Genomic DNA, 25,783 nt, shown 5'->3' on the forward strand with positions numbered 1-25,783 from the left:
TTTGTGGTCCAGCCGAATTTTTTTTGGGGTCCAGCCAAAGGGGGGGCGCGCACCGGGTGCACCCCCCCCCTAATCCGCGCCTGAACAGCCTCCTCACTTTGTTGGACATACTGGGGTGTAGCCTAATATAAAATTGGCACAAAAAGTTTGGAATATTGACTTTGGTAATGATCATATTTCATTATTATTGATTACTCATGGAATGAGCACCAGGCTTGCTTACCTGGATGCTCACCAAAAAAAGTGCCCAAATTTCCCAAATTGTGTTCAACACTTAATTGTTCTGTTGGTATGGGCACAGATTTGAATGTTTCAATCAATCCTTTCTGATGTTACATTTGATATACAGAACTTACATGTTTATTTTTGGCACATTGAGTAGAGTATATCTGCCCTATTGGCAGTTGGATGGCCAAATCAAAGCGTGGAGGTGGCAAGGAGAACCCCACGCTGACTTTCACATGGATAAAGTACAGCGTTTTGTGGTACCACCAGAGAAAAGTCATCCCTGCCAACCTCAATTATATAACAAAGATATAGGGACACCATCTCTTATCCAGTTGCAATGTCTTACTTTTTCAAGACGGGTCCAAGTGCCATTCTGCAAGATTCCAACGCCAAACAGAGAAAGGACCAATGAAGACTTACGTCCAGCTGCAGGATGCAATGCAGGGATACAGTCAGGATTTTCTGGCCAAATAATCCTACAGCTTATATATGGCTCAGCACCTGATTGAACACCAGGTCTTCTTGGGTCAAATTGTTTGCTTGACTAATGAGTAATCAGGGCTCGACATTCATTTTGGGCTGGCCATGGAAGTTGAGCAAAAAAGTCACTTGCACCAAAAGAAAATTACTCGCACAACTCGGGTGCATGTGCACCCAATACTGGGTGTATGTGCACCCAAAATTGGAGCTGTGCACCAAATATTTTTCTGTGGGTGCACCCAACTATTTATCATCATAAATACATATAGGTTTACGTAATAAAGATGTAGGAATGGATTTCTGGATTGTTAATGGAGTAGGAAATGGTGTATGTAAACATAGAATGGCATATAAGGCTGTATCAGATCTGTAGTTGACAAAATCATGAAAATTTGTTGCAATGTACGTCATGTAACTTAAAGAAGGACAGCGGGATGGATTGCTTCAACACAAACACACATGCACACACACACATAAACACAGACACACATGCACACACACACATGCTCACAGACACACAGACACATGCACACACACACATGCACACACACACACACATGCACACGCACACACACATAAACACAGACACACAATCACTCATGCACACAGACACACGCACACACACACATGCACACACACACATGCACACACACATGCACACGCACACACATGCACACATACACACACACATGCACACGCACACACACACATAAACACAGACACACACACAATCACTCATGCACACAGACACATGCACACACACATGCACACACGCACACATGCATGTGCACACGCACGCACACACATAAACAGAGACACACACATGCACACACAGACATAAACACAAACACACATGCACAAAGACACGCAAACACATACAAACATATGCACACGCATATACATGCGCACGCACACATAAACACAAACACGCATATGCACACAGAGACACACACAAACACACACATAAACACTTACACACACATGTACTCACACGCACACACATGCACACACTTACACAAACACAGACACACACATGCACACACGAACACACATAAACACACACACACATGCACACACACACATATCTTCATCCACATCCACATATATTATGATGTACATGTACATGACACACATACACAATGTACCCATTACAAATGCAACCAAAAGCAAATTCTTCTTGGCAAAGGTAACAAGAAAGACCGTAGCACTGAAAATTTTGATGTGGTAATAGTTTAAGCTACTGAAATGAAAATTCTGTTGACAAAAGTACAGTAACCTTAGAAATCTCCTTCCTACCAACGTTATATTTGAGTAGAAATAATGAAATTTAAGTTTGTGATATTTTTAGTTTAAAGAGTGAAAAGAAGGCTACTATCTGATTCTGACTGGCAATTTACCAAGTTCCTTCTGACATACCCTTATTGCAATTTTGCAATGATGTATGCACCAAATATTTGATCTGACAATTCTTCAAACAATTTTACCTCTATCTGTAATCAACAAAGAAACACAGGCACACTGCATCATGTAGGGTAACACTAACAGAGGACGAGTTGATTGACTCACCTCAGTATATGTTTTCTGTCTGGGAACTCTGCAAAGTCTCAGAGAGTTTGTCTTAAGTGTGTCCTTCAACTCAGCGCTGAGGTGGTTGGACTACCTGAGGTTAAATATAGATGTTGACTGTGTTTTAATGTGTTTTAATGTGTTACATGCCCACAGGTGATACAAGTCGTCTGAACATAGTGAGTCGCTTGTGACATACAGTATTTACTGTAGTTAAACTTTACAGTTTAAATTTCTATACAGTTAAAATTACAGTTAAAAGTATATAATATTTTTGATATGTACAGTCAAACTTGTCTATAGCGGCCACTCAAGGGACTGGTCAAAATTGGCCACTATAGAGAAGTGGCCACTATAGAGAATATGCTAATTAATTGACCACAAGCAATAAGTTACACATGGTTTTAGTACCCACTGATCTTTATTCGTATAATGCAGTACTGTACATGTACTGCAATGATTTTTACACTACATGTATTAAGAAAACAAAAGTCATCAAAATTTTTAAATGTTCTACAGTTGATATTGTCTGAAGAGACCGGTATCGTCATATTTATTTGATCTTTCGTCTTGTATCCTTTGATACTTCGCCGTCCGTGTGTTCCCGCTCGCGTTCACACGTCAGATTCGCCCATTATGCTAATCTGGTACTCACAAGAAAAGTCTCGTCATTTTAGACTTATCTCTTAATAAATGTAAGAATAAAATCAACCATAGTCTGAAGTTCATATCATTTTGTCTTTGTAACAATTTATCAAGAAAGTTTTTGTGATGTAAATTATTCTAAGCGATAGTGTATTAGAACGTAACTTTAACACAATTTACCTCCGTAATATTGGTGTCGTCTATTGACCTTATATGACCTCTTTTGTCAGCGGGTATGGGTATAGCGCCAATTTACGAAGTTTTGTTTTGAAAATAAATCAAAGAGGTTTTAAATCCGGCGTAGGCTGACGATACAGCCTCTGTATATGGCTGAACGCGTGTCGAAACATAGATCAGCGGTCCGCGTGGCCGTAATCGGCAGTGTTTTTGTACCTGCGGGACCGGAAATCGTGTGGCCGTGGCCGCGTTGGACAGGTGGCCGCTAAGCCTATTTCTTAATCATTACGAATCCAAGGGACCGACAAAAAGTGGCCACTATGGGCAGGTGGCTGGTATACAAAGGTGGCCGCTAATACAGGTCTGACTGTACATGCATGTGGCTATACAATGAATGCTGCAAAACACCTTCAGCTGTAGCACCATGTATATATCATGACATGTATTAGTAAGTACCCCAAAAGAGGTCACATTATTATCAATGCAAACTTCAGAAAATCAATACTAATCATTTAGGTGGAACAAGATCATTGTGAAATACTTATTGCACTGAGGCACTGTAAATTCCGCCATTATTTCCTGCAGGCTCCCACAATGTGCTGATTTCAGTCCTGATTTAGTAGTTGTTTCCTACTTGTCATGTTGACAAAAGTCTTACATCTTGAAATCACCCCCCCCCCCACTAATACTGTACAATGGCAGCAGGTGAGCATTAAAAAAAGTCTGTGAATTATTTGTTATCTGTAATGATAAGTTCACGTTTCAGTCGTCACAGTGAAAACCGTGAACATAAAAGTACAGTGAAAAAATCAGGAATTACAGTATTCTTGTATGCAAGTTTTCCTCAGATGCTAGAAGTAACACCCATAATTACATTGAAGTTTATGCAGAAATATTGGAAATATAATATACCAAAGTGGTAGAATATGGCAATACACCTTCAGCTGTGGTACCATGTATAGTAACAAGTACCCCAAAAGGTCACATACAGTAAATGCATTTAAGTTCGCAGGGATTTAATTTCGCGGTAGCGGGAAAAAGGAATTTTCGCGGTGGTTTTAAGTTCACGTTACACCATAGACTGCAGTCTAATACCATACATTAGACAAATGTCCTTGGTGGTTTTAAGTTTGCAGTGAAGTGGTCACCGCAAAAACCGCAAACATTTCTGCATTTACAGTAATTATCAATATGCAAACTCTGGAAGATAAAGACTATTTAGGAACAGGGTTTTGAAATATTTATTGTGCTGAGATACTTTTACAATGTCATGTAAATCCTCCCATTTCCTTCAGGCCCCCACAATGATTATACTACCTGAGATTTTAGCCCTGATTTAGTACATGTGGTAACTGTTGTTTCTTGTCACATTGACAAAAGTACTACATTTGTACATTATATCTTTGACCTTGAAATCTCTCCTCTACTATACTTGTACAATTTTCCCTCAGGTTCTAGAAGTAGAAATCCTACAAAATGTGTAGAAAGTGAGACTTTTGACTTGTAAAATATTTGATATCAGAATGTGGCTGATCTTTGTGTCAATCAAGTGCCTTCTGACATGTTGTTTGACATTTCCTCTGCCATTTTGTTTTGACTGTTATTATTATGAACCAAACATTTGATTTCACAATCTTTCAACTACTCTTGGACAAAAAAGATATCAAATATAGTAGTAGGGTTATAGAGGAGGTGTTGATTGACTCACCTCTGTATACATAATGCCAGTTTACTTGTTCTCAGTCTGCAAACTCCTTAAAGTCTCAGGAGTTTGTTTTAAGTGTGACCTTCCACTCAGTACTAAGGTGGTTGGACTACCTGAGGTTACATATAGAGACACTGGGTTCAGTTGACAGTGCCTAATGTGTTACATGCCCACAGGTGATACATGTGGTAGTTAGATGTGCCAGTCGTCTGAGCATAATGAGTTGTTGTGATACACTGTAAGTTTACAAGTAAAATGTTTGGCTATTAATATTATACGGTGTTACAATGTCTGAAAGGGTGCAGCTGTTACACCATGTATAGTGACAAATACCCTAAAAGAGGTCACATCATGATTCATGTGTAAAGTCCAGAAAATGTTGACTCGAGTATGATTTGAGACGGTCACCTTGAAATCTCCTTCCTAATATCCTTGACCTTGTTCTTTTAGAAGAAGTGCAAATCTTGGAAAGTGATATTTTTGACTAAAAAGGAGATCAGAATGTGGCTGATGTGTGTGTTATCAAGTGCCTATTCTGACAGACCTGTTTGACATTTTTCCTCGTCGCCATTTTGTGATGACGTATGAACCAAACCTTTGATTGCACTATCCGATTTATCTTCTATTGTTCCTATCATGGACAGAATAGCCATCAGGTAACTTGTAGGGTCACAGAGAAGAAGTTGATTGACTTACCTCAGTATGGAAGGAAGACGTCTTCAGTCTACAAACTCCTTAAAGTCTGTCTTAACAGTCACAGTGTCCTTCAGTGTGTCCTTCAACTCAGTGCTGAGCTCATGAGGTGGTCGGACTACTTCAGGTTAATTATAGGGTTCAGCCCACAGTGCCTGTTGTCTGACATGCCAACAGGTCATACCTGTGGTAGTTACTGGCCTGACTCAAGGGCGCTCCTAGCGGCCCGCTTGACAGTTACAAGTGCATGGGGAGGGGCCAGTTAATCCCCCGGTGAGATATTGTGTAAACACAGGCTATGGTAGTTACATGTGCCAACCATAAAAAGCTGTTTGTGACACACTGTAAAGTGCCTTGAAGTCAGAATCAAAAAAGTCAATTCGGAGAATACTGTATATGCAGAAATGTTCACGGTGGTTTTATGTTCGTGGTTTTCGCTGTGGCAACTTCACCGCAAACTTCAAACCACCGCGAACAGTCCATTTTCCCAGTACTGTGAACTTAAATCCCTGCGAACTTAAATGTATTTACAGTAACCCTTCTTTAAAGAAAGAAGTTTTCCTTTAGAATTGAAGCTAGTTATCTTGCACAGAATTTTGTTCATGCTTCCAAAGTCCAAAAGGCTCTTTAAAATTTTACCTTACTTGTAGCTGAAAACCCTTAAGTTTGCTTAATGTCATTGGTTTCTGTGGATATTTCCTTTTGATGTGAAAAATATGCTAAGTTCCAAAAATCATGAAACTTCTGAAACTTGATTCTTGAAACAATTCTTGTCATTGGCTTGAACCATGTGGTTTTAACACTTAACATCATCGTGCCTTTTGAGATGAACTATCAATTCAGTTACATTGCAATCATTGTTTTCACTAGCCCAGGACATACATACTTGAAAACAATTAGACCTTGCATTCAATATTTATCTAGTTGTAGTGAGCCTAAAGTCTGCAATACAAGGATGACATTTATTATATGTTTATTTAGAGACACTCTCATCTTAGAGACAGTTTGGTAGCCCTGCAACGTAATTGATTTCCAAGGGGGCCCATCATACATAGCATAATATAAATACGATGTGTAAATCATGGAAAATAAGACTTAAGAGAGGTTTAGAGGGCTATTTGAATTCTTCATAAATCGTAGTTGACCGTTTCTAATACTACATTAAGTTTTGTCAGTAAATAATTCGTAAGCAAACATTTTCACTATGATTCTACGAAGCAGGTTTCTTGTGGGGATAGTGTTCAGCACCAGGGACAGGTACGTTTGCCTATATATATATGGTGTTTAGCACCAATTACAGATGCAGATACCTGAGTGTGGATGGTGTTAAGACCAGGGACAGATGTTTTTACCTGTATGGATGGCGTTAAGCACTAAGGACAGGCGTTTTACCTGTGTGTGGATGGTGTTCAGCACCAAGGACAGGTGTGTTTACCTGTGTGTGGATGGTGTTCAGCACCAAGGACAGGTGTGTTTACCTGTGTGTGGATGGTGTTCAGCACCAAGGACAGGTGTGTTTTACCTGTGTGTGGATGGTGTTCAGCACCAAGGACAGATGTGTTTACCTGTGTGTGGATGGTGTTCAGCTCAAAGCACAGATGTGTTTACCTGTGTTTGGATGGTGTTTAGCACCAAGGACAGGTGTGTTTACCTGTGTGTGGATGGTGTTCTGCACCAGGGACAGGTGTGTTTGCATGTGTGTGGATGGTGTTCAGCACCAAGGACAGGTGTGTTTGCATGTGTGTGGATGGTGTTCAGCACCAAGGACAGGTGTGTTTGCCTGTGTGTGGATGGTGTATAGCACTAAAGATAGTTTTGTTTAGGTGTATGGATGGCATTCAGCACTAAGGACAGGCATGTTCACCTCTATCCTGATCACACTTTACGTAACAACTGACCTATAGAGTAGCAATCCAACTCCACAGGCACACATAGACTGGAGACCACTTGGCCAACACAGTTGAGTTCCCCTTATTACTAAGCATTTATTGAAAATATGACAATACATTACACCGATCAGCCAGGCAGCTAGGCTTGTTATCTGCCCACAGAGATATACAGGCAATAACTCAAACTAAAACATACTCAGGGAGTACAGCATCAGTGAGCTGCAGTAAGTTCACGTGAGTGTTTGCTATAACATATAACGGCACAAACTGTATATTCGACACCCCTTTTATCCGACACTTTTCATCACCTATCTGTCAGTAAAAATCTACCGCTTGCATGCAAATTCTTTCTAGTGCTTTATAAAACCAGTAACATGTATGACATAAAACCTTGAAAATTTGAGCTCTCAAAGATCGCATGTTGGAGCAGCAAGTTAATCAATCTTCCGGTGTGTTTTCCTGCCGATAGTGAAGCCGTGGGAAGGGGGCAGAGGTCATGATTTCGAGGGATCTTACATTACGTCTTTACATTACAAAACCATAATCACAGTGAATAAATAACAAATCAATGAACTGTCCATTGATGACAACCAACATGCCTTGGAATGTCTCTCCTTCAAGTACAACGCGGCTTTGTTATGCTTATCGGCAGCCTTCCGAACGCAGGCGCCATTTTGAAAATGTGCATCAGCACCCCCAATCTGTAATGCTCACATCCCAATACACAGTAAGGCGGATCTCACCGGCGATACCAACAGCCCCACATGGGGACGTACTGTAAGGAGTTTGTAGTGTGTTGTGTGGGTATATTTTTTGGGAGCCATTCACAAAACAACGTATTTACCGACATTTTCTTATCAAACAACGGATTAAAAGTTTCATAGAACGTCATAACCGTGAAGTGGAACAGCAGAAAGGATTTGCCACTGCTTGATGCATTTTCGGGCCATGTTTAGATCGCGATGCCGTTAGTTTACCGACATGCCGATTTGCCGATGAAACCTTGAGTAAGTGCCTGCCGATTGATACAAATTTGACGTTGTAAATATGAAATTCGTTGATAATCAGCCTTGTCATATTATTGTGACGGATTAAAGTTCCCCTGGGAATAGAATCCCAAGGGACTTGCTATCAGTTACACTCTCTTTGAAGTGTTAATTTCTGCTGATACCACGGAAAGTGGGAGACCAATGCACGTGTAGTGATGGCCGGGGAAACATAGTAAGCAGTGCACTAAATAGTTTCCGGAATGCCCAAAAGTCTGCTTGTTTATTCATGGTTCAGTGTTGAAAATGCTGGAAAGTGTCGGATAAATGTTCTATGCCGTTACCAACCAAGCAACTTCTTTAAGACTAGTATGTTACCTAAGTCACTAATCTAAAAGCTACTTAGCATACATTATTACATTGCAATTATCATTTCATGCAATACTATATGACAGTTATACAGTCAAACACATATTAAGTACAGCAGCTGCTGCAGATATTATTAAGTTGCCATTCTGTTCATTATTCAGTGCTCTTTTGCTCCAGTTTGGACATTGCAATATGTCAATTCTAAGTATAACATTAGAGACAGTTTTAAACAAGCTGCTACAAATGGCACTATAACTTATAATTCACACCACCAACTTACCACTGGGAATATAGTCTTAAACTAGTTTTCCAAAAAATTGCATGTATTTTGAATAATATGTACTTTGACTCTCTAATTCCAAAACTATTATCCATTATTAACTGTTGACAGTGATCAAATAGTCCTAACACCCTCACATTTGGTGAGAGCTAAGCTTACAAAATAAAGCTACAGTTGTATTAAGATTTCAAAAGCTATAATTATTTACAGATTCCACACTGCAGTTTGTAACATGTTGGCTTTTGTTTAAAAATATGTAATACTATATAATAACAGGTATAGCTAATTGACAAGAAAAGGATCAATTTTGTACAGTCAAACCTGTCTATAGCAGCCTAAGGGACTGGAGAAATGTGGCCATTATATATATATATATATATATATATATATATAGACAGGTGGTCACTATTATAATAGAGAAAATTTTGATCAATTGACCATGAGCAATAAGTTACATATAATTTCAGTTACCCACTGATCTTTCTCACCAAGTAACATTGTCAGGATCGTCTCAAAATTCAACTGACCCTGCCAAAGTTAAATCTACTGAAAATGATTGATATTGCCATGTGCAATGTTGGTAAATTCGCCGACAAAGACTTGTACTCTAACGTTCAAGGCACGCGTACCTTCCGCTCCCGCCAAAGGATCCTGGCAAGGCAGTTCCTTCAGCATACATGTAGGTACTCCTTTTTATGGGGGGGGGGGTGTCTTTAATATTTTTGTCTTTATCTGTTGTCTCTAATGTCCAACCGTATGATAAGTATAATGGTGCTACTTACTCTATACATGTAGGTGGACGTGTTGCTGATTTGAAGATTGATAGGAAAACCTCTCTATCAACATCCTTAACAGTCTTCCCTATCAGCGATCTGTTGTGCCTTACTATAGGTTGGTTTTAGGACTCCTACTTAGGGCCAAATCATTATTTTTAGAAAGTGATTCTTTAAAGCAATGGTTACGTGTTGTCTAATGATGTTGTGAATCACGAGGCAGCAGGGATGTGTAGGTGTGCTGCTGCTGACCACTGGGGTTCCTCAGGGGTTCATAGTGGTTTGGACTATCAGCACCAGGGGCAGCTGCTGTCTGGGATTGGTTATCAACTGACTCATATTCATCCTCATTCATGATAACCTGAGGACCAGCTGCAGCATCTTTAGCAGCTGCTGCAATGACCTGGCTGTTCTCATATTTGTTGGACTGTGGGCCTTGTCTTGCTTGTGGATGGGCACCATTTTCAGGGCCCAAGGAGGGAGATTGAATCTCATAAACATCACTATAGCTGCCGAGATGCTGCATGTTTCCTGCACTTTGGTGTGGACTTTCCTGTTGGTTGATTTCTGCTATGGTGTCATACTCAACTGTATCAGGGTCGTCAGTTGGAACATTATAGATATGCTGACTGTCATCTGTACTTGGTCTATCATGGGTCATTTCGGATGGACTGATTATGTTTGCTCGCTGCCTTATCTGATCCTGACCACTGGATGTGCCTGTGGGGTTTGAGTTACTAGACCCAGCACTGGAGGCTACCACAGAAGTATGATCCCTTTCCTTCCTCTTATGTATGCACCCAACTGCAAGGGCAATAGTGGAAATGATGAATATTCCAAGAAGAGCACCCAGAGTAGCAAGCAGGGGGATGGTCAAGAAGGGGCCACTACCATTAGGGTCAGCATTGCTTTCTGTCATTGTTGACTGAAAACCAAAAGGAGAGTCAGTACTGACTGGAGACCATCCAGGGTTAGAGTCAGCAGTTGTTACTGTGTGGGGTGTTTGGGAAGATGCTGGAAGTTCTGATCTCAACGTTGCGGAGGGATTGAAACGAGAGGAAGCAGCTTTGGGTGTGTTGCTTGGTGTTGGGAACAATGTTGGCACCTTTGATGTTGCCTTTGTTGAAGTACTGACTATAGACCAGCCTGGGTTCGAGTCAGCAGTGGGTGTGTTGGTGGGTGTTGGGGGTGATGTTACCAAATTTGATGTTGACTTTCCTGACTGATAAAAAGGAGAAGAACTGATGACTGCAGACAAGCTAAGGGTAGAGTCAACAACATGTTTTGTGCTTACAGTGGAGTAGACTGGTGTCGTCTCCTCACAGATCAGGTCTTCAGGATTTTCATATCGTAAGAATTGCCCTGCAAGGTTGCCAGGTCCGGCACATTTCATCTGGTCTTCAAATGGGTAAGACCCGTTCATCCTCTGTCTAAAGGGAAGCATCCTACAGTCACACTGCCAGGGGTTGTTGTCAATCCTAACACTGTCAGTTGGAATGGAAGCCAGAATATCATATGCCATGACTGGAAGTGTCTCCATTTGGTTATTTTGTATCCCAAGTTCTGACAGTGGAATATTCAAATTTGATAAAGCTTCTAAAGGGAAGGTGCTGATGTCATTATAACCAAGTCTCAGTTTTTCAAGCTGACGTAGATTCCCAAACGTGCCAGCTGGGATGGTTCTGATGTTGTTGTACCTAAGATCTAGAACGCTAAGCTGCGTTGTGTCATTGAAGGTGCCTGCCTCGATTCTGCGGATGTCATTACTGTTAAGGTAAAGCCACTTTAGGTTACCAAGTCCTTCAAATATGTCAGCTGGGAGAGTAGTAAACTGGTTTGAGTTAAGGGACAAGCTTTGTAGGTTCCCAAGTCCCACAAATATGTCAGCTGGGAGAGTAGTTAACTGGTTTGAGGAAAGAGACAAGCTTTGTAGGTTCCCAAGTCCTACAAATATGTCAGCTGGGAGAGTAGTAAATGCATTTGACCCAACAAACAATTCCTTCAGACTACCAAGTCCCACAAATATGTCAGCTGGGAGAGTAGTGAACTGGTTTGACCAAAGATACAAGATTTGTAGGTTCCCAAGTCCCACAAATATGTCAGCTGGGAGAGTAGTTAACTGGTTTGAGTAAAGATACAAGGTCTGCAGATTCCCAAGTCCCACAAATATGTCAGCTGGGAGAGTAGTTAACTTGTTTGAGTAAAGATACAATTTTTGTAGGTTCCCAAGTCCCACAAATATGTCAGCTGGGAGAGTATTTAACTGATTATTCCCCAGGTGCAGGGAAGTTAGGCTGGTCAAGTTGTGGAATGTTTTGTTATGGATTATGGAGATCTGATTGGAATGAAGATCTAATCTTGTCAAGCTCCTGTACCTTGAGAAATCAGACTGACTTATGTTTGTGATGGCGTTGCTCCGTAAGTCAAGCCAAGTGATGGTTGTAGGCACGTCCTGAGGAACACTGGTGAGGCCTCTGCCACGGCTGCAGTAACATTGTGACAAACAGCTGCTGCTGCAGGCTGCGGTCGGTCCAGCTTCCTTCAGGATGATCAGCAGAAGAACCAGCAGCCTCCTCGCTTTGTTGGACATACCGGGGTGTAGCTTGATATATATAACAGAGATTAGATACTTTAAAGCTTGAAAGGGTTTGAGAAGTTTGGCAAAAAATCTGTGGTTCCAATTAGGGGCCAGTTTGACCTTTCCACTGGCTTGAACCAACTTTCACTGGCCTAAGCTTTAACAAATCATATCCATAATACTGGCTGTGTAGCCGATTATACAATTTGTATGTAACAGTCTGAGATAACTTATTAAAAAAAAAGATAAGTTAAACATCAAAGTTCATATGTGTTGGCAGGGTTCAGCAAGTTTTGAACAAATCAGGGTTCCAGAAGGACCAGAATGGGGTCAAAACTAACTTTTCTCAGAGATTACACTGCTTTTATTTGCATGAAAAATGAAGAATAGTTTTGGGTGTATCTGTCTGTCTGTCGTTTTGTTTGTGTTTTCGGGATGTTTGTAGTCAGCATAACTCAAGAACCTCTTGGTGTTGGAAAGACAAAGGTCAAGGTCAATTTTGGGCCCCTGGTATGTGACTTTGTTTGACCTGGATGTTTAGATGGTATATTAAGTTCCATCATAAGGCTGCACTGTTGGTTGCAGTTAATGAAATTATTACAAATTTACGAGCAAACATGCAGCTCATTCTGCATGGTCCGACGCCAATTGTCAATTGGGATCACCATTTACTGCAGGATCCTACAAACGTTTGGGTACTTGTGGTAATTATAGCCCTGATTGTTTCCTCCTTGCATGTAGATTAACACAAGCACTTCAAATCCGTTTCCAAATATTCATGTATTCAAGTATTCTTGTTTCTTTAGTTTTAGAAGTAGAAATCATGGAAAGTCAGATTTTTGACTAGCTATAGATATAAAAAGTAAGTTAATATCAGAATGTGGCTGTCCTGTGTCAACCAAGTTCCTTCTGACATGTTCCTGTTTGACATTTCCTCATTCCATATTGTTGTGACATTTGTCTGATTTGAATCAAATATCTGATTGCACAATCGTGACAACTACTCTTGTGGACAAAAAAGATATAAAATATCATGTAGGGGCACCGAGAATTAATTGACTCACCTCAGTATGCGTAATACCAGTGTGCTTGTTTTCAGTGTACAAACTCCTTAAAGTCTCAGAGAGTTTGTCTTTAGTGTGTCCTTCAACTCAGCACTGAGGTGGTTGGACTACCTGAGGTTACATAGAGACACCGGGTTCAGTTGACAGTGCCTAATGTGTTACATGCCCACAGGTGATACATGTGGTAGTTAGATGTGCCAGTCGTCTGAGCATAATGAGTTGTTTGTGACAGCATAGCTTGCAATAATGATTATGCCTTCCATATATATATGACCGGTATTATGACCTGTATTGTATGCATTGATGTTGTTGCTTTTATGTTATTCCTTTGTATGTGCTGGTGTTATTTTTATGTGAGGGAGGGCAACTTGTAAAGGCTGTTTGAATCTGTTTTGCCCTCCCAATCACTGTGTGATGAATTCAAATATTAAACAAATAAACAAATGTTTTTTGCAAGTACGGGGTTTACAATTTCTTAAAGGGTGCTGCAAATGGACCGATCCCAATCGAACGACATATCGAACAAATAGAACCAGGTAGAACCCCCTATTCTATTTTGAACACCTCCGTCAAAAACAGCCCCAGTTTGGTTTGGTTTGGTTTGATTACAGATCTCCATTAGTGACTGATAATATTAATGTCACTATTCTCCCTGGAGTCCGGGTGATTTGTAGAGAATCACCAAAAATTTCTAGAAGGAAGGATTTTGCACCATCGCACACCGCACCATTGCACGTGTGGGGGGTTCTTTAACATGCCTGGGATATGGCTCTCCCCAGACACGGGACCTCCATTTTACATTTTGTACGTCCTATCCGAGGGACGGCCCTAGCCGAAGCTAGGTACTCATTTTTACCTGAGTAAAGTGAGGAAAGTTGTGTTAAGTGCCTTTCCCAAGGGCACAAGATCGGTAGCATGGCAGCCGGATTCGAACCCACAACCTCTCGGTCACGGGCCGAACACGGTCCAGCTGCGCTACGCGGTCCCAGTGGGACAGAAATGGCCAAAGAAAAATGCTGTGCTTTTTTTTAAGGCTACAACCACCGAATATAGTTGTTTGGGGAGGAAAAGCCACTGCATAACATTACATTGTTTGTGGGCAGGATTCAAATGTAGAGCATGGTATGTATCAGACCCGGGATTCTGCACTAGCAGACTTTGTAGAAGGTCCTACTAGTTAATTGCCGTGTAGTACAAGCTCCCTCTCCACGAGTGCCCAAGCTGCTTTCTTCTGAATTTCTTTTTTTGTCATGAGCATGAATGCAGCTGTTATGCATGCAACAAATGCAGTAGAAACCCTGTCACAGATATATACACCCTGGTTTCCACGTGCATCGACCACATGTCAGAAACCGGGCATTCCTGTCCACCAGCAAGGTAATGCTATGCGGTACCTTCCGCTTCCGCTTTGACTGAAATTATGACGTCCTCACCTCAACTATATCAGCCCTCTCCTCAAACGACTGTACCCAGTGGACGTATCCTTCAACAAAGAAGGCATAGCATTCATTTTTGGCCCTGTCTGAGAGGATTTCCGGGCCAGAAAAGCTAAAACCGAAGTCCGTCGTCATTATTAGCTAAATAGCGGCGGCGGCCAGTTCTGTCCGACAAGCGCTGTTTTTGACGGAGGTGTTCGAAATAGAACATGATCGAACAGGGGGCGGGGCTTCGGGATCGGTCCATTGCCTTCAGCTGTGGGGTTTTGTGTAAACAGAAATACCCCAGAAGACATCACATACATGTATATTAATATGCAAACTGCAGAAATTAAATTAACACTGATCATTAGGAACAAAATTGTGAAACATTTCTTTCGCAGTGACATTTGTAAACAGACATTTCACGGGCCTCTAAATTTTCAGGTAACACCACACTCATGTATGTAACTACATGTATGTACTATGTAATACGTAGATGGCATTCTGCATAGTCCCACACCATCTACCATGTACTATTGGATCACCTTTCACTGCGGTATCCCACAAACGTTTCAGTGCGTCTGGTAATCATAGCCCTGATCTTGTAATTGTTTCCTCCTTATCGGGTTTACACAAGTACTATTTATTTTCACTCCGCGTACCGTAGGTACGCTTCGAGTGAAAATATTGTTTTCATACTGTTTCTTCTTTCTTTCTTTCTTTCTTTCTTTCTTTCTCCCGTCACGACCTTTAAAGTGATTCCTCTCCGTCGATCTTGGACCGAATGACCTGAAATTTGGCACAAGTGTACCATGGGCCAATACCCTCGGACGTTTTTTCCTGTTTTCTGATATATACTTTTAAAATGATTTTATGGATGTTTTTAGGTGGTGTTTTGACCGAACTGTATAATTGTGCCTCCCGTGCCAAGGTATTAAACCCAAGGGACCCGAAATTTGGTATGATAGTGCATGAGATATTTACTAAAAGAACCCTGTTATCATTTTTGGCACAAAATCACTTAAAAATGATTTATAAGCCAATTTGGCGGGGTTTTTTCGTCTGCGTTTTCGTCTTCGCCGCCTCTGAGCGTCTCACCATATATGGTAAATGACGTAATCACCTTCCCTGTGTGTATGACAGCGTGTATGACCAGGTGGCGACCGTGCACGTGGTCACCCCTGCTTGCTCTAATTAATATTCATGAACACGTGTCGCAACGTCATCCGGCGAATGCGGGTGTTGTTGGAATATCTGCTGTTATCAAATTCATGAACGACGAATAATGACTCGGTGTGAGGGCATTGTTCTCAGCGCTATTGTCACCAATTCAAATCAAATTTATTGTCACAAATCTCGACGCAAGCACAAGATACGTAGGCACATTTTAGACAGGATGCCACCTTCAGTCAAGTGTAGCCTCTACCAAGCTCCGCGGATCGGTGGTCTAATTGTAGGAAGTGGACAAATACGAGGGTGAGTCAGAAAGTAATGCAAGTGGTTTCATTGCAGACTCGTTTTTTGATCGAATGAGTTCAAATTTGGCACAAAGGTAGAGGCATATGTCCTCTTGAGATTAAAATATCTAAATTTATTTTCATCATTTTATGAGTGACTGACCAGCTTTCAAGATGATCATACCCTAGGAATCCCGTCAGAAGAAAAGTGAGGTCCAATTAACGTACAATTAACGATTTCCCTAAACCAATTTTTGCTATTGTAGGAGACTGAGCCTGCACATGTAATAAGCTGCATTTCTCTATAAGCCACGTGCTTATTTTCAACTCTGAAATCCGATCAGTTTTTCTTTTTTCGTTGCTGGTGTAGAGTGAGGTATACGCGGTCGTCTGGGTCATGAGATTTGTGGTGTTATGATTAAAAGTTTCTATAGCCTTCTTTGCCCATTAACAAAGAGGAATAAAGCTTAGCACACTTTTTGGCCTTTAAACAGTTAATAACTGTGTAAAGTTTCGTTTCTTTTGGTTATTGGAAAAGTAGTCTTTTAACCAACAACTCACGAATTCGTGTATCAATCCAACAACTCTATATCACAACTTACTCCATCCTAGCAGCTGTAAATAAAGAACCATTACGAGTTCAGAAATGAAAATCGGCATGCATCATATCGAGACATTTGATATCATATATGTGTAATTTTAACCTCCTACAGTGATTTTTAGTGGGTCAGATTTAGAGGAATTCATAGTCTGACAAGCTACCAAGGGCGTGTTCATCTTGAAATCAACTCAGTTGCTCATAAAATGATAAAGACCAAATTAAAAAAATTCAATCTCAAGAGGACATATGCCTCTACTATTGTGCCAAATTTCAACTCAATTGATTTAAAAACGAGTCTGTTATGAAACCACTTGCATTACTTTCTGACTCACCCTCGTAGAGTCAATAGTATGCTAGGAGAGTCGGCCGGCCAGAGGATTCATTTCAAGTGCAGGATTCACCACAGAACAAGTCATCAACAACAGAGAGAAACAATATCGCAATCCCAATGCGAAAACCACAACGCCTAAAGCTCAGAGCTGTTTGGCATGGTCGATTTGGCGGTGCTTGAGCCCCGCTGTTACACTGTCCAAAATTAAAAGCCGCTCCGCGTCAAAAAATAGAAGAAATTTGTCAAGAAAAGACAGAAACACGCCAGATAAGTTAACGTCACATGGCCGAGGACTATAGTTTGCCACTTGCAATTTGCCAGGCCAGGCAACACTTATAGGCCAATTAACTCCAACCAAGAAGGTTATATACTAGGCTTTTATTCCTTGAACTTGGCAAAAGTCCTCTATTCAACCAGGCGGAAGTCTGGTAGTGACTAATCAACCGCCACGCGGGTCGCCTTGCTGCCACATGTACACATGATCACATTAAAAAAAAATAATGACATATGTATTAGCGTTGAATTATTATTTTTGAGAAGATTCCGTTTATCACGGAACTGCTGTTGTTTCAGAAATCTCACTGACTTTTGCTTGCAAACACGTAAATTCCTAACTTGCAACTACAGTATTCTCAGCGGCGCTCAACGCGTTCCTATGTTTCACCATTTGTGGTAAACAAAGCGACAAAAGGGTCCTTGAACACGCAGCTGGCAGGTGCGGCGGGTTCGCGGTCTGCTAATTGGATTGTCTCGGTAGCCAATCAGCAAAGGTCTTGCGTCCACTTAGTACTACTTAGTGGATCACGTGCGCAGTGCCGCGCATAATAAGGTTCTCGAGATCTGTTAGTTTATGTGAAAAATAAATGGGACTTTAAGGTTATAACAGACGTATAATTACTGCAATTGCTGCGTCCTTTTTTAGACAAAAAGCATACAAAACATTTAGATATATGAAACAGACTTCGTGCAAACATACAGGGGCTAATAATCTTTGTTCATCAATATAATGTATTAGCTGATTAACTCTAGGTATAAAAACGGAATGTGATCCTTTTTGTCTGAATACAATGTGCATAACTTTATATGTATTTGTACTGATAATGTCATTGCAGTGCAGCCATGATATCCAATTGGATTTTAAAAAAATGCTAAAAACGGCTAATAAGCATATCTTGGTAAAGAGTTAAAAGTGTAGTGAAGTTTGTTTGGAGAGGTCTGCTTGTATGAAGATTAGTTATGCTTGTGACAACCTGGAATATTAATAGGTGCAGTAATTGCCCTTGCCTTGTGTAAATAAGCAGGAAAACTTTAATCATAACCACGCTATTGTCTGCTGTGGGTACGTAATACCAACGTTTAGGGTCGCATAACGTGTTAACGCATCTGTAGAAAAAATACAACACAATTTCCGTTTGTGAAATAAAACCTTTTTTTCTTGAAGTAAAACGGTGCCTTCTTTGCTAATGTGGGAAACACTAGCATGCTGTGTGCGTGTTGTTATCAAGAAATAAAAGTTTGATTACCGTATACATAATAAAAATAGTATAGTAGCAACGTAGTTTCAGGTCATTCTCACATTGGATTTTTTCAAATTCAATTTTGGAACAGTCCATGTTTGCATAAAGGGGGAGAGCGGAGTGAAAATAGCTGAATTTGCTCCTAAGCAAATACCGGCCTTTCTAGTTGAGACTTGAAATCTCCTTCTGAATATCCTTGTATGAGTTTTTCTAGTTTTAGAAGTGGAAATCCTTGAAAGTGAGATTTTGACTTGATGGAAAATAAGTTAATATCACAATGTGGCTGACCTGTGTCAACCAAGTTCCTTCTGACATGTTCCTGTTTTCAACACTTCCTCATCGCCATTTTGTTGTGACGTTTGAACTAAACATTTGATTGCACAATCTTTCCAACTACTATTTCAAAAAAAAAGATATCATGACAAAAAAGATATCAAATATCATGTAGGGTCACAGAGAAGGAGTTGATTGACTCACCTCAGTATGCGTAATGCCAGTTTGCTTGTTTTCAGTCTACAAACTTCTTGAAGTCTCAGAGAGTTTGTCTTGAGTGTCCTTCAACTCAGCACTGAGGTGGTTGGACTACCTGAGGTTACATAGAGACACCAGGTTCAGTTGACAGTGCCTAATGTGTTACATGCCCACAGGTGATACATGTGGTAGTTAGATGTGCCAGTCGTCTGAGCATAATGAGTTGTTTGTGATACTCTGTACATGTAAGTTTACAGTAAAATGTCTGGCAAGTAAGCGGTTACAACTTGTCAAAGGATGCTCTGAAATGCAGTTAACAGTGATACCATAATGACAAATACCCCAAAGCAGGTCAAATAATTATCAAAATTCAAAGTCCAGAAAATGTTGACACAAGTTCTATTTGAGACCTTGAAATCTCCTTCATAATATCCTTGTTCTTTTAGAAGAGGTGAAAATCTTGGACAGAGAGATTTTTGACTAAAACTAATATGAGAACATAGCTCAGCCTGGTCTGTGTGTCAACAAGTGCTTATAAGTTCTGACAGATCGGTTTGACATTTCCTCATCGCCATTTTGTGATGACGTATGAACCCAACCTTTGATTGTACTAATATCTGATTTATCTTCTGTTGTTCCTGTCATGGACAGAATACATCAGGTAACTTGTAGGGTCACAGAGAAGAAGTTGATTGACTTACCTCAGTATGGCAGGAAGTTGTCTTCAGTCTACAAACTCCTTAAAGTCTGTCTTAACTGTCACAGCGTCCTTCAGTGTGTCCTTCAACTCAGTGCTGAGCTGATGAGGTGGTCGGACTACTTCAGGTTAATTATAGGGTTCAGCCCACAGTGCCTGTCTGACATGCCCACAGGTCATACCTGTGGTAGTTACTGGCCTGACTCCAGCACGCTCCTAGCGGCCCACTGGACAGTTACAGGTGCATGGGGAGGGGGGCGGTTAATCCCCCAGTGAGAGACTGTGTAAACACAGGCTATTGTATCCTCCTAACGCTCGGTCCCCAACGGCATTACCTTATGGGGCCCTGCTATTTCATGCCCTATCTGTGGTTATTATGATTGTCGCCACAAACAAGCTGTCAACCAATCAGAGAATAGGCCTTTCTTGGGCTTGTTGTTGTCGTAAGCTGTCTCGCAAAGGCCGTTGGGAAGCTATCAGCCAATCATGTTACGTATTACATGGCCCCATCCTCCTACGCCCGATCCCCAACGGCTGACTGCCCATGTAAGGGCAAGCTCATTAATATTTATAAGTAGGGCGCTCCCTAACTGGTCTGATTGCACAAGAAAGCAGAGGTAACACAAGTCGTTTTGACACGACTGTGGTCCCTCTGCGTAGGAGAATGAGGCTATTGTAGTTACATGTTGCAGCCATATGAACATAACAAGTCTTTTGTCACACAATGTTAATTGCCTTGAAGTCAGAAACAAATACTTAGTTGTTTTAGAGAATGTTGCTTTAAAGGTAAAATTTACCATGATTTATGATAGATACTTACAGGATTTTGCTTCGAAAGTCCAAGGGCTCTTTTAATTCACTGTTAATAGTAGCCGACCTGCTGTACTTCTTCTATTAAGTAATGTCAACAATATTTTTTTTGTAAAGCAAAATTTATCACTAAGGCCACAGCAAGTAAATTTTATGGATGACATCCTCTGCAGACTGCAAAAATAGTGCGATAGGGCGGGAAAAAAACAAGATGGGTGAAAAAAACAAGATGGATACATTTTCAAAAATATGCATCATAAAGTTGTGATGAATGTTGTAACAAGAATTAAAGGAAAAAAACATGGTATCTGAGCCAACAAGGCATTCATTCCTGTATTCAAGACATGTACTGGTGGGGTAAAAGTGACACTAGTGTGGTAGACTGGCATCACCAACAAAGATGGTAACCACACTCATGGCTTCCATATTGGTGTCACTTTTACACTATCCAATAAGTTTCATTTCTACAACTACAGCCCTGGGTACCTCGCAAGTGTCACTTCTACAAGTACAATTATTAGGCTACAATACAACATATTTGCTCATTTTGGTACTTTATCGTAATGTTGACCATCCCTGCAGAAGAAAAAAAATCTTGTTTTTTTTTTTCTGAAGTAATGCGAAAATTAATGCGCGCGCTGATGTCATCCATAAAATTTACTTGCTGTGGCCTAATCTTGCATTCTACAAAGTGAAATGTTTGTGTCGATGGTGTTCAGTACCAAGGACAGGTGTGTTAACTTGTGCGTGGACTGTGTTCAGCACCAGGATCAGGTGTGTTTACCTGTGTTTGGATGGTGTTCAGCACCAGGGACAGGTGTTTACCCCTTGTGGATGGTGTTCAGCACCAAGGACAGATGTGTTTACCTGTATGTGGATGGTGTTCAGCACCAAGGACAGGTGTGTTTCCTGTGTGTGGATGGTGTTCAGCACTAAAGACAGGCGTGTTTTGGTGTATGGATGGTGTTTAGCACCAGGGACAGGCATGTTTGCCTATGTTCTGATCCCGCTTTACTTGAAAACCGACCTACAGAGTAACACACCAGCTCCACAGGCACACAGAGGCTGGGAACCACTTGGCCAACACAGTTGAGTTCCCCTCAGTATTTAGCATTTATTAAAAAATAAGTCACAATACATTACACAGATCAGCCAGGCAGCTAGGCTTGCCTACAGAGATATACAGACAACAATTCAAACTAAAACATACTCAGGGATTACAGCATCAGTGAGCTGCACTTGGTAAATATGTGATAGGAAGCAATTTCAGGCACGTTCTTTCACATGTGAGTGTTTGCTATAATATATACTAACCAAGCAACTTCTTGAAGTTAAACTAGTTACACTAATTTAAAAGTTACTTGGCATCCATTATTACATTGCAATTATCATTTTCATGCAATACTATATGACAATAATACAGTCAAGCACATATTAAGTACAGCAGCTGCTGCAGATATTATTAAGTTGCGGTTCTGTTCATTATTCAATGTTCTTTTGCTCCAGTTTGGACATTACAATATGTCAATTCTAGGTATAACATTAGAGACAGTTTTAAACAAGCTCCTACATGTAGTTTTCCAAACAATTGCATGTATTTCAACCAAAACTTGTACCTTGACTCACTTATTCCAAAGCTATTATACATTATTAACTGTTGACATTATCAATTTTACACAATTTCAGTACATGTATTAAAATTATTCACAGTAATCAAACAGTCCTATTACCCTAACATGTGGTAAGAGCTAAGCTTACAAAAGCTATATAGGTTCAACACTTCAGTTTGTAATATTTTGGAATTTGTTTAATCTTCATATAATAACTGGTATAGATAATTAACAAGAAAAGGATCAATTTTGAAATAACATGTTCTTCAGCTTTATGGAGTTCAATAGGTCTCCACACATTCTTTGATATACTAGAAGTGTATCCTGGCGAGACAGTTCCGGGGGGGGGGGGGTCTTTTATATTTTTGTCTCTATATGCTGTTTCTAATGCTCTCCTGTATGATAAGTATAGATACTCTATAGGTTGAGGTGGATGTGTTGCTTATTTAAACATTGATATTAAATCTCTCTATCAAAATGCTAAACAGTCTTTTCTATCAATGATCTTGTGTGCTTTACTAGGTTTTAGGACTCCTATTTGGGGCCAATCATTGTTTTTAGAAAGTGATTCCTTAAAGCAACGGTTAGGTGTTGTTTAATGTTGTAAATCATGAGGCAGCAGGGATGTGTAGGTGTGCTGATGCTGACCACTGGGGTTCCTCAGGGGTTCATAGTGGTTTGGACTATCAGCACCAGCAGCTGTTTTCTGGGACTGGTTATCAACTGACTCATCATCATTGTCATACACAATATCCCGTGGACTAGCTGCAGCATCTTCAATCATCTGGTTGTTTTCATATTTGTGGGACTGTGGGTCTTCTTTTGTAGATTTTACCCGACTAATGACATCATCATACTCTGTGTCATCTGCCCATGTGTCATGACCACCAACTGTGCGATCAGCTTCATCTCCTGATTCATTATGGGCATCAGCCTGAGGGCCAGTTAGATTTTCAGGGGGAAGGGGAGGGGGCAAAACCAGATAGCCAAAGCTGTCAAGACCCTGCATGTTTTCATGGTGTGGACTTTCTTGTTGGTTGATGTCAGCTACGGTATCATACTCTGAATCAGGGTCATCAGTTGGAACATTATAGATATGCTGACTGTCATCTCTTCTTGGTCCATGGGTCATTTCAGATTGACTGTTTATGTCTGCAGGTTGCCTTATCTGCTGATGACCATAAAATGTGGGGTTTGCATTACTAGAGCCAGCACTAGGGTCTTGCACAGCGGTATGATCCCTTTTCCTTCTCTTATACATGCACCATACTCCAAAGGCAATTATGAGGAGTCCAGGTAGTATGCACAGCAAAGCAAGCACAGGTACAGGCAGGACAATGCCACTACCAGTAGGGCCAGTATTGCTCTCTGTCATCATTGTGGACTGAAAGGTGAAAGTAGAGTCAGTACTGACTGTAGACAAGCCTGGGTTAGGGTCAGCAGTGGGTACTTTGTGAGGTGTTTGAGCAGATGTTGGAAGTTCTGATGTCAACTTTGCGGAAGGATTGAAAAGAGGAGATGCAGCAGTAGGTGTGTTGCTCGCATTTTGTGTTGGGAATGATGTAGTTGCCTTTGATGTGGACATTGCTGAAGAATCAAAAAGAGAGGCAGCAATGACTGTAGACTGGTCTGGGTTAGAGTCAGCACTGGGTGTGTTGGTGGATGTTGGGGACAATGTTGATGCCTTTGGTGTTGACTTTGTTGACTGATGAATAGGAGAATTGCTGACTGTTGACAACCTAAAGGTTACAGGGTCAACAACATGTTTTGTGCTTGAAGTGGAGTATATTGGTGTCGTCTCCTCACAGATCAGGTCCTCAGGATTTACATCCTGTAAGAGTTGCCCTGCAAGGTTACCAGGTCCAGCACATCTGATTTCGGCTTCAAATGGGTAAGACCCATTCATCCTCTGTCTAAAGGGAGCCATCCTACAGTCACACTGCCAGGGGTTGTTCTCAATAATAACAGTTGGACCAAGGTCATCTAGTAGGTAAGCTTCCCTAACTGGAACAGAGGCCAGTATGTCATATGCCATTGCTGGGAGTGTCTCCATTTGGTTATTGTTTAATATAAGTTTTGACATCAATGAAATATTCAACTTTGATAAAGCTTCTAAAGGGAAAGTGCTGATGTTATTATGATTAAGTCTCAGTTCTTCAAGCTGAAGTTGATTCCCAAATGTGTGAGCTGGGATGGTTCTGATGTTGTTGTATTCAAGTTTTAGAATTCTAAGCTGTGTTGTGTCATGGAAGGTGCCTGCCTGAATACTGTGGATATCATTCCTGTCAAGGGAAAGCCAATGTAGATTACCCAGTCCCACAAATATATCAGCTGGGAGAGTAGTTAACTGGTTTGAGTGAAGATACAAGTATCGCAGATTACCAAGTCCCACAAATATGTCAACTGCAAGACTAGTAATCTCATTCCTCCAAAGTGATAATGTTTGCAGATTACCCAGTCCCACAAATATGTCAGCTGGGAGAGTAGTTAACTGATTTTCCCCCAGCTCCAGCCAGGTTAGGCTGGTTAAGTTGCGGAATGTTTTGTTGTGGATCATGGAGATCTGATTGGAATGAAGATGTAATATTATCAATCTCTTATATCTTGAGAAGTCAGTCTGACTTAAGGTTGTGATGGCGTTGCTTTCCAACTTTAGCCAAGTGATGTCTGTAGGCAGGTCCTGAGGAACACCGGTGAGGCCTCTGTTGCTGCAGGAACAGTCTGATGAACAGCTGCTGCTGCAGGCTGCGGTCGGTCCAGCTTCCTTCAGGATGATCAGCAGAAGAACCAGCAGCCTCCTCGCTTTGTTGGGCATACTTCCCGGGGTGTAGCCTGTATGAAATAGATTCACCTGTGTTTGCAGGGTTTGAGAAGTAATGCGGAGAGAAAAGGCTTTGTGAACCACATGAATCCAAGTCTGTTCTTTAGATTGTGTAAAAAAATCATTCATCAAAACTTGACCACTCTCTTGTAACTAGTGATCGAGCGCGTGAAATTTAAAAAAATTCCTTGTCCATATTAGGGTGCCCCCTCCATTTTAAAACAGACTGAGATAAGATAGTTAAAGAAAGTCATGACAGTTCTTCTGTGTTGGCAGGATTCAGCAAGTTTGAAAAACTCAGGGTTCCAGCTGGGCCAGAACGGGGTCATATCCACTGGCCAGAACCAACTTTTCACAGAAATCCCACTGCTTTTGATACACATGTTGGGTAGAGGCCAAACTACTGTCTAGCTAGGGAGAGGACTCAATGAGGTCCGGACATGCAGGTTCACGCTCCAGAACTGACCACGGAGGGTCGGTCTTGTCAAGACCAGATGGACCAGGTCCTGACCCCGTGGGGTGCCCTGGTCCATCTGGTCTTGACAAGGGGTCGGGACCTGGTCCTTATACCAGGGTTGTAGCCAGCCTCAAATTTTCCGTCCCCTCGAATTTTGAAA

General features: G+C 41.0%; 4 protein-coding genes across 5 annotated transcripts in view; 2 read left to right on the forward strand and 2 right to left on the reverse strand.

Annotated features, from left to right (window-relative positions):
- The window catches only part of LOC118432282 (ankyrin repeat domain-containing protein 13C-A-like), a 109,501-nt gene that overhangs the window by 76,633 nt on the left and 7,085 nt on the right, over nt 1-25,783 (forward strand). For both annotated transcript variants that reach the window (XM_035843820.1, XM_035843818.1), the window contains exon 10: nt 21,477-21,482. The gene's annotated coding sequence lies outside the window, so the exon portion shown is untranslated. The remainder of the gene's footprint in view (nt 1-21,476; nt 21,483-25,783) is intronic.
- Nucleotides 9,988-12,381, reverse strand: LOC118431619 (leucine-rich repeat and transmembrane domain-containing protein 2-like). The gene is made up of 4 exons (XM_035842861.1): nt 12,186-12,381; nt 11,489-11,606; nt 11,115-11,275; nt 9,988-10,379 (listed from the first exon to the last, which is right to left on the reverse strand). The coding sequence occupies exons 1-4, from the start codon at nt 12,379-12,381 to the stop codon at nt 9,988-9,990; spliced, it is 867 nt and encodes a 288-aa protein (XP_035698754.1).
- Nucleotides 22,941-25,160, reverse strand: LOC118431620 (chondroadherin-like). Its single transcript, XM_035842862.1, has 2 exons — nt 24,119-25,160; nt 22,941-23,407 (listed from the first exon to the last, which is right to left on the reverse strand). The coding sequence occupies exons 1-2, from the start codon at nt 25,158-25,160 to the stop codon at nt 22,941-22,943; spliced, it is 1,509 nt and encodes a 502-aa protein (XP_035698755.1).
- Nucleotides 25,607-25,783, forward strand: part of LOC118431621 (ankyrin repeat domain-containing protein 13C-like) — a 32,615-nt gene continuing 32,438 nt past the window's right edge. Inside the window, exon 1 of the mRNA XM_035842863.1 lies at nt 25,607-25,680. Within this exon, the coding sequence (XP_035698756.1) occupies nt 25,607-25,680 (74 nt within the window). The remainder of the gene's footprint in view (nt 25,681-25,783) is intronic.

Source organism: Branchiostoma floridae, chromosome 15 (assembly GCF_000003815.2).
Source record: "Branchiostoma floridae strain S238N-H82 chromosome 15, Bfl_VNyyK, whole genome shotgun sequence".
Lineage (NCBI taxonomy): Eukaryota > Metazoa > Chordata > Leptocardii > Amphioxiformes > Branchiostomatidae > Branchiostoma > Branchiostoma floridae.

What these genes read in the sequence shown, in the direction of transcription:
- LOC118431619 (XM_035842861.1), bottom strand. Translation starts at nt 12,381, where the DNA reads ATGTCCAACAAAGCGAGGAGGCTGCTGGTTCTTCTGCTGATCATCCTG. An exon ending in CTTAGCGTTCTAGATCTTAG is followed by an intron (nt 11,276 to 11,488) that starts GTACAACAACAT and finishes TCCAACTGACAG; the next exon opens with TGTTAGGATTGACAACAACC. An exon ending in AAATCCTGAAGACCTGATCT is followed by an intron (nt 10,380 to 11,114) that starts GTGAGGAGACGA and finishes ACCCTGATACAG; the next exon opens with TTGAGTATGACACCATAGCA.
- LOC118431620 (XM_035842862.1), bottom strand. Translation starts at nt 25,160, where the DNA reads ATGCCCAACAAAGCGAGGAGGCTGCTGGTTCTTCTGCTGATCATCCTG. An exon ending in ACCAATATACTCCACTTCAA is followed by an intron (nt 23,408 to 24,118) that starts GCACAAAACATG and finishes ACCCTGATTCAG; the next exon opens with AGTATGATACCGTAGCTGAC.